The sequence below is a fragment of the Pogonomyrmex barbatus genome, unplaced genomic scaffold (assembly GCF_055798465.1).
Source record: "Pogonomyrmex barbatus isolate J1 unplaced genomic scaffold, ASM5579846v1 scaffold8, whole genome shotgun sequence".
NCBI lineage: Eukaryota > Metazoa > Arthropoda > Insecta > Hymenoptera > Formicidae > Pogonomyrmex > Pogonomyrmex barbatus.
Genome location: NW_028297182.1, coordinates 1,719,611 through 1,728,813, shown reverse-complemented (window position 1 = coordinate 1,728,813; position 9,203 = coordinate 1,719,611). Strand labels below are relative to the sequence as shown.

The 9,203-nt window shown below is 40.4% G+C and overlaps 1 protein-coding gene across 4 annotated transcripts; it reads left to right on the top strand.

The window, feature by feature from the left end:
* LOC105425500 (uncharacterized) lies at positions 1–9,156 on the top strand. 4 transcript variants are annotated; one of them, XM_011636302.3, is made up of 9 exons: positions 3–564; positions 5,563–5,647; positions 5,760–5,859; positions 6,345–6,576; positions 6,748–6,979; positions 7,170–7,288; positions 7,736–7,879; positions 8,155–8,283; positions 8,563–9,156. In XM_011636302.3, exons 1-9 carry the CDS (start codon positions 520–522, stop codon positions 8,794–8,796), a joined length of 1,320 nt encoding a protein of 439 aa, XP_011634604.1. In that variant the 5' UTR covers positions 3–519; the 3' UTR covers positions 8,797–9,156. The 4 variants fall into 4 exon arrangements, with proteins under 4 accessions (XP_088940173.1, XP_011634604.1, XP_011634605.1 ...); XM_011636303.3 differs by lacking the exon at positions 3–564 and adding an exon at positions 1,982–2,472; XM_089084046.1 differs by lacking the exon at positions 3–564 and adding an exon at positions 3,450–3,484.
* The last annotated feature ends 47 nt before the right edge of the window (positions 9,157–9,203 follow it).

Here is a 9,203-nt window from a genome sequence, read left to right as displayed (position 1 = left end):
CTAATTATTGGAGAACGATGCGGCGATTCGAGGAGTGACGCGATCCGCGGCCGCGGCCGCCGGACGACCGATCGATCGGATCGAGGAGCGACGTCGTAGATCGAGCCTCGTCGCTGCGGATCGAATCGCGCGGGAGTGGCGCGCGACTGGGAAAGTTTTTTTCGCGATCTCTGCCGCAACCACGGCATTCCCGGATATTATCTTGATATTATTATTTCGTTTTTCTTTTTAATAAGCGACGATCAGCCAAACGATCGTCTTTGGGAACAAGCGCGACGGACTCGCGCGCGGAATCGTTCAGGGAGCTCTTGGATCGAAAGCTCCTCTTCTTCCCGATGGACAATTGAGATCTCGTCTCGGAGTCGAGGCGGTCGAGGGAAGAAAGCTCGCGAAAGATCGGGATTGTCCGATCCGTTGTCGAGTGTCATGCAGACCAAAAATACGCAAGCGGAGAGATAATTCCTGACGCGTCACCGCGTCACGTTTCCTGGAGTGTTTGATACAATAAATACAGCGAGAATGGTGCGGGCGACTCGCGCGAATAATGCAGGAGCGCTGACGAAGGTGAGGCCTTCGGGCTATTAATCGTGTTAATTTTTTTTTTTTGCCGTTGTGCGAGGAGACTCTTAACTTCGCGTGCTTTTCTAACGACCAGCTTAATGCATTTCTCTCGATAGTGATCAGCGCATTATTGCCAGGTAATTTCGTAATACTTTTGCTCCTGATTACATAGAGACTTTGACGTCAGATGCGTGTAGACAACGAATCCATTCAGCGACGAACGAAGTTCGCGATGACGCTAGAAACTACGCGGAAATGAAAAAATTGTTACACCGCGTAATAATTGAAAAAAATTTTTATTATGGATGAGGAAAATATTATGATAGTTTTATAATGCAAATCTTATGATTCATCAATTTGCTAATGTCTTTCCTAATCCTGTTTGTTGTTTTGTGAAGAAAATGAAAGAGGTTCTTGATATTTTGTGTGTTATTTCTGTTGAATGACTGTAAAATGTAAAAATGTAAGAAAATGTAAGAAAAAAATTAAAAATGCATTTCCTTTTTAAAATAAAAAAAATTATGCGTATGTATTTGTAAAGATAAGTAATATAATAATAATTCCTTCTCGGTGTTTATTCCTCGGAATATTACTATAAAATTCATATCAATTCAAAATGTAAATAATTACACATATTTAAATTAATATTTGTATGTTAATATTATAAATCATAAATCAAAAAATAAATCATAAAAAATAAAAAATAATTTTCTCTTATAATTATTTATTATTCTTTGAAATTGTTATTATTTATAGAATGGATTATGGAAAACAATGAAGGAGACAAATATTCTTTTTTTAAGCGTACGTATATATAATAAAATATATTAAATATTACAAACGGAGTTTAATACGGCGTAATTAAATTTCTGTATTTTTATTAACAAAATCCAGACGTCTATATTCTTAATTTCCTTCAACTCTTTCTTCCAGTATCGCACAGGATGATAATGATTATGATAATATTAGATAATATGTAAATATAATTGCATAATAGCGAAGCCGACGCAGAAGTTATTAAAGGATATACGGAAGATTTCGACAAAGATACACGTCCATCACTCGATCCATTGAGGCCGATCTCTTCTTCGTATCTACGTTTCTCTCTTCCCGAAGGCAATTTCGCACGCGCGTTTATACAACATCATCAATAAAACTCGCAATAAATATACACCGCCGGTGAATAAGGGACACACACACAAAGTTCGCATCTTCACTACCGACAACCTCGTCGTCCGTGTCAAAAATCTAAAGTTGACAAAACAAATCATCGTAACTCAACTGGGAAACTCGCCAAAGGACGGAAAGCAAAAAAGCGCGGTTCGCAGTCTCGCGCGGTCCTTTAGAGATTCGGGAGGGAGAAGAGGAAGATATAGAGAAAGACGGGAAGAGGCGTCGCGACGCGCGTTCCCGTCCGGATATTTCAGTCTTGCTTTTCTCGCGCGGTGCAGCGTATACACCTCGGTACGCTCGCTCGCTCATTCGTTCGCGGCTACGCCGCGGCTATTATTAGTCCTCGGTCATCGGAGAGAAGTCCCCGCGTGCGCGAGCGAAGACGCGACGACGACGACGACGACGACGACGACGACAACGACGACGACGGCGGCGACGCGTGCACGTACGTACGCACGTACGCACGTACGTTCGACGTGCGGAAAAGTCGCGTCTCCTCGCCGAGAAAGTGTTCCCGATCGAGCGCTCGTCGGAAACCTCACCGTCGCGCCTACGAGCCACGTGCGTGCGGAACGCACGCGTTGCGCCGCGCCGACCCGTCCCGCCCCGCCTCGCCCCGCCCCGCGAGGTTTCGTCACCGCCCGGTGTTGTGTCTGGTGACCCGTGCGCAAGGGAAAGGATCTCGGCAGCATCCGCTCGTTGGACCTTGGAAAGGATGATCCTCGCACGTTCTTCACTGTGAGTCCTTCCCTCCTTCCCTCGTCTTTCTCTCTTCTTCCTCACTATTCGTCGCGGTGGCGACGAGCCACGAGCCTCTCGCTTTTCGTTCCGAAGACTAATATGTCTATTTCTGCCAACTGTAGATTAAGTGGAGGTAATTTACTTTTCTAAGTCGTTAAGGAGAGAGGAAGAGTAAGCTAAACCAAGGTTAGAATTAATCTACCAGTGAGGTAGAGGTAGCATGGAAATTCGCCAGAGCTATCTCCAATGTGTTTATTTTTATTAATGTTAATTAAATTTTACTACTATAGCTTATAATTTTAATCTCGGTTTCTTTTAATTTTTTCTTTTTTTTTTTTTTTTAGTTTTAAGAATTAGAGAAGGATAAAAGGTAAATTAAACCGAGATTAAAGTTAATCTACATTGATAGATATAGACGTAATGTAGATTAATTTTATTCTCAAGTTTAATTCACTCTTATTTTTTTCTAATTCGCGAAACTAATAAAGAAAGGTGATGGTAAATTTAACCGAGATTAAAATTAATCTACGCTGGTAGAGGTGGAGACATGAAATCGTCGTTCCGGTAAATCCGAAATGTCTTCCGGCGTCGTGGAGAACGCAGTCGGCGTTCTTTGATCGTCACAAATAACTATAATGCGACTGCTACGTGGATGAGCTTAAGGTCGAGGCGAGATTCAATTGATTCTCCGTCTTCCTCGCTGCAGGTCTCGGAGGCGTCCTCCTTTACTACGACTAATTAGAGAATCAGGCTCGGAGGTTCTTTTTCTCGAGATATACCACCTATTTAGGCGGCCGCCGTCGAAATCCGAAATTACACCGCCGCAACATCTGTTTTCGATCCTCGTCGAGAGAGTCGCTCCGCGTGGTTGAGTCATTCGCGACTATATTAGCGACATTTCTCGGTATTTCCGATTGTCGAAACACCCATCATACGCGAAGCGCGTAGAGTGGTGGTGAGGAAAGAGTCGCCGTCGCGATAGGAACGGCGTTCTTGACGGTTATCGAGAGTACGCGAAGTGTCAATTTTGCTGTTGCGAACGAGAGCGATTATCTCCCGCGACTCGTAATAACGAGAGACGTTGAGAGAGAGAGAGAGAGAGAGAGAGAGAGAGAGAGAGAGAGAGAGAGAGAGAGAGTGACTGCGGATAGGAGGATCACGTGCGAATTGAGAAATCACGCGATAACGCTGCGGTTTTCGCGAGCCCGACGACGACGGCGTGTTTCTATTTTGCATCGGTCTCGTTTTATAAAAAAAAGGACAATCCGAAAAGAAAGATTGAAATAAAATGTTTCTGGTGTCTCTGATTTTTTTGAAATGAATTGCAGGACTTTGCAATTTCTTAATTCTTTGTTTTTTCTTTCTTGGACTTGTTTTTTATCTCTCTTATGCGAAATTTGATAGATCTACGTTTCTGTAAAGGGTAAACTCATAGTGTAAACACAGGAAAGGTATAGAAAGCTGATGGGATATCTCTTATTATAGAGATATAATTGGGCAAGCTGATTCACACGCAGTGTCTGTTATTTTTAATCGTGTCGATTAATTTACAATTAATATTCCTCGTTATGTGCCACTGTCCGTGGCAATAAGTTGGCACGTAAATTAAACCCACGCGTTTAATTGAGTCCGTGGCGTGGAACTCACACATTTAACGTCTCGCATATACTTCGCGACGTGTTACCATAACGAGCCTGTGCCATTTAACCGGTATGCTTGTTGCATTATTGTGCATTACAACGAGAGAAACATGTGCTTTTTATGATAGATACTGCCATATATATATATATATATATATATATATATATATATATATATATATATATATATAGTGAATAACGCATGTGATCATACGGCAAATGAATCAGTTGGTATAAAAAAATTTATAATTGCAAAAAAGAATATGCATTTGCAAATTGCATCTTTTTTTTTTTAAAGCAACTATGTATCTTTCTTACATCATTGATCAGTCTCATTCTTTGCATAATATTAAGATGCAGTTGTCCAAAATGAATAGTTTACGAGATATTTTATATTTCATTCTGGCAAATTTTAATATATAACATCAAATATCTCGTAAACTATTCATTTTTTTGATAACTGTATCTGAATATTCATTTATCCAAAATAAAAGAGGAATCATACTACGTAACAAAAAATATATAATTTCCTTTAAAACACACACACACACACACACACACACACACACACACACACACACACACACACACACATACATACACACACGAAGAGCGAATGCCAAGCTTCGCATGCGATTAGGATTATTTTGAAGCTTCGGATTTTGTAATCGCAAAATGGATGAGATTCATAGTGAAAGACATTTCTCAGCAAACTGAATCAAATTTTTTGAAAAATATTTTTGAAAAGATCTTTAAAAAGAATTCTTTGCTTACAAAAGAAAAAGAGGAAGAGAACTTTAATCTTGATGTCTCCTCAAGATTGTTCCGCTAGAATTGATCTTTTACAAAAAGTTTAAGTAATCTTTGTTAAATACATATATCTATACGCAATACAATTCTTAGAGATATAACAATTCATTCAGCATTTGAAATCATTTTGAGAAAAATATTAGCTTTCAACAATAATTTTTTATTGAAATTTGTATTATTTTGCAAGATTATGTCCTAATATGTCATATATTGAAGGAAGAATAAGATAATTTATAAATTAAATTGAGTCACGTAGTTCATATTTTTTTATTTTAAATTTTTTAAATAGTTCCTTCTGTGTGTTTTAAATATAATAAATTAAATAATCAATAAAACAAACGTCGTAAATAATTACATTAAGAAATTAAAGTGAAGCAACACTTCGATCAGTTTTCCTTGGACGGTGAATCATCTTTCCTCAATGTTTTACATTTGCATAAGTGGCAGCCAAGTCTGAAAATTTGACATTAGCCTTTAATAATGCAGGCAGCGCGATTATTCTCAATTATCGTTTCTCCGCGGCGAAAAGAAAAAGAGATTTCCTCGAACGGATACTCGAAGGTGTTTCGAGGACAGAGCCATTAGGTTTTCTCGCCTGTTTCGTGCGTGACATGAATTTTTCTTCTGTTCTCTTTAGATGAGGGATGCGGTTCCGCAGAAAGGAAGTAATAACGTAGCTACTCCCAAATCCAAACCGTCCCTAGAGATATATCGACCCCCAGGTTTGTATCCTCTTGCTTTTAAGTGACTAGCGTTTTAACTGTCGTATAAATTATTCTAATCTTATCGTTCGCACATCGAACGTCATCGTCTGGTTTCATGGTCACCCTCTAGGTGGGAGAGCGGAAGGAACCACGGCGAACGTCACCAATCTTCGACTGAACGTGCACGCCAAGGAATTCACGATGAAGCAGAACGATTCGCATCCTTCTAAGTGAGTGTGAACCAAACGGACTATATTTAAGTGGCGTTCTGTCACCGCGTGAAAATTGCTTGAAATTGACTCACGGCGTTCGCATCATTCAGCCTCTTTCAGATTTTTAATATTGATTACATAAATAACGGAACGATCTAAAAATCTTGTTGGCATTTAATATTAATAAATTTAGATTATTCCGTCATAGAATAAAATAAATAATTTTTCCATTATAAGATAAAAAAATAATTTGATAATTTCTATTTCTTTTTCCTGAGAGAACTAAAATTACTCTTTTAAAGTTTTAAAGTTAAGTTAAGTCGTTAAGCATGTTGACCATAACGTAAACACACGCGGAGCATTTTTCAAGAAATATTTAGCCAATCGAACGAAGGCTTTGTCCGGACTAAACTCCCCCCCCCCCCCCAGAGTTTTGGACCACGCGATTCTGGATTAGGATGAATCTGTAAATAAAATCCGAATGGATGTGTGTCCCGATCTAGGTCTCGGACTAGCGCGTCGGAGCGCACGCCGTATTATTTGCAGCACAGCAAATCGAGCGGTAATGTCCACCGATACCTCTACGCTCAGCAACAGGCACAGCTGCAGCATCCTCTGCAGCAACAGCACCAGCTACCGTCCCGCCATTCTCAGAGTGGACATCATTCGACGAATTCCACGTTGCGTCAGCCCCATCCTTTGGACACGTCCCCGTCCAGCGGAAATATTCTGCACGTAAGAAAGAATACGACTACAGCTAAAAAATACGCATGCGAAATAAAATAATATATAAACGTGCGCGATAAAATAAAAGAGGAAAGAGATTGATTCGATTTGTAACTTAATTCCCGAGAGGAGGCTCTCGAGCGTATGATGAAAAGTTGCTTGAATTTTTGCCCCCGCCAGGCCGCGAATAGAGTACACTTCAACGTGGATCAAAACGAAATCAAGACTAATTCCGTGAAACCGGGCAAGCTTACCAAATCGCACACTTTTGTATCGACTTACGGTTTGAAGCGGACGAAGAGCTTAAACTCGACAGACGTGTTAACTGCCAAGGCACTCAACATCGCGGACGCTTCCGAACTCGGAAAGTTCCCCTCGCCTGTTCAAGATATACTTTTGCGAACGATAGAAGGTAAGGATTTAATTTTAGTCGGAATCAAGTTGGAATTTATCAAGCTGAGTACTTAAATAAAATGCATATATCGAATATATTATTCCGAGTAGTCCGAATATATTATTTTTAACTGCATAAGATATTTAGTGACAAAATGACTGGAAAATAATTGGATGATTAAAGATGATCGATGTGGCGTTCTTGACAGATCCGAACCTTTTAAACGCGAGGACGTTGATGGAACTGGTACGGCACATCTTGGACAGGGTAGTGGAGAATCGTAAATACGCCGAGCCGGCAGCAAAAATTTGCATCACGATTATAGAGGTTCATTGTTTTTTTTTTCTTTTTATTATCCTTTCGTAAAATTAATCGTCGAAATGACTGGTGAAAAATGAACATTCGTTTTTAACCAGCATATTAAAAAGTAAGCTTTTAACCAGCATATTAAAAAGTAAGCTTTTAACCAGCATATTAAAAAGTAAGCTTTTATTTTTCAATTTTGAAGAAGTCGAAATTAAAAAAATATACAACAGGAAGATTCCTGTGGCTTTATGGAGAAAAAGAGAGCTTAATTTATTAAATAAATCTATCTAGACATTAATTTTGAAATTTTTCCTAAATAGGTTTATTAAAAAAAAAATATATATATAATCTTATTATTTTTGTTCATATTTTAGTGTAGAAAATAACAATAATATTCTAATTTAAGCGATGATCTTGGGATCTATGATACTCAAGGTGAAATATATACAATTTGGAAATGTGTTGCAGAAGGAAACAAAGGAAACTTTTCTGGAATCCTTGTTAAATATGTGCCAGCAGTGGTATCAGGATCGCGCTAGATTACTGCACGACGGCACTACCTACCATCGATATTCAGCCTTTATGATGTTTCTCAACGAGATGTATTGCCAGGTATAACTAAGCGGATAATGACGCGTTTATCACGCGGTATTCTATTATCCACTCCGTAAGAAACGCTCCACCGACTCGTTACGACTTTATACCTCCGCGCGATGAAGAGAAGCGGGCCAGTCGCAAGGTTCTCGGGCTAACGTATAATCTAATGTTCGTTTCAACAATTCATTTGTATGCCCCGTTTTTCTTTTTATCGCTTTTGCTCGCCGTGTTACGACGGCGCCGAGCTCTCGAGCGTGCCCGCATAAACGCGCATAATCGCGCTGTTCCAGCTGAAGCGACGGCAGCTACAATTAAAGACGCAGCAGGAGGGCGTTCCTCCCGGACGCGTGCTCCTCACGCTGCTTTGGAAATGCTGCCAGGATTGTCTGCAACCGCCGGTCATCAATTCACTCGCCGAGGTGGGCTAATTAACGAGTGTCGTGAAACAAAGTCTCTTGTATAAAAGTTGTTCATTGTTGTCCTCCTCATTCTTCAGTTTAACCCGATCCTAATCTTATCTACGATTAATTAAATAATTAAATTAAACAGAGGTTTGAGGCAGGCGACATAAAAATTCGAATAAGATGCGAAATAGATGAAATTGCATTAATATATATAAGACTTTACACGTTAAGTGATCTTATTTTATTCTTGCGCCGGATTCTTGATGGGAGACTGACCGCTCTCTTCCGCCGTAGACGAACTGCCTGTTCTTCATCCTCACGTGCATCGGCAAGGATCTGGACGCGGAGCTGCCGGTGCAGCTTCAGCACCTGCTCGGCAGCGTGCGTGACGCCTTCCTGGCGGAGGAAACGACGCTGCCGCCGGTCAAGAGGACGCTTCTGCAACTGATCGAACTCCACGCCGCCCATTGGCAGCTGCCGGCGCCTGCGGTGGTCTACTACTACCCCTCGAATTCAAACTCCAAGTAACACCCCGACACCCGCCGCGGTTTCTCTTCTCGGAGTGATTTCTATTCGCGAGTGGAAAGCACGGGCGTATCTCAAGCACCGGAACGAAATGTCCTCTAACGAGCGCGCCTTAAAGCGCCAATAAACGCCTTTCGACGCGACAATAAACGCACGAACGAAAGTACGATGAGTTATACGTCATCTTTCTTTTGTTTCTGTTTTTTTTTTTCTTTTTTTTTTCTTTTTTTTTTTTCGTTTCACGACGACCGCGAACAGTCGACCTGCGATGATCTCGTTCCTTCCACGAAACGGAAATTTTTGTTCAATGATTCTGTATGCGAACGATATGGTATAACGAATAAAACAAATTCTTTTACACATGCCGACGAGCTCTCTCTCTCTCTCTCTCTCTCTCTCTCTCTCTCTCT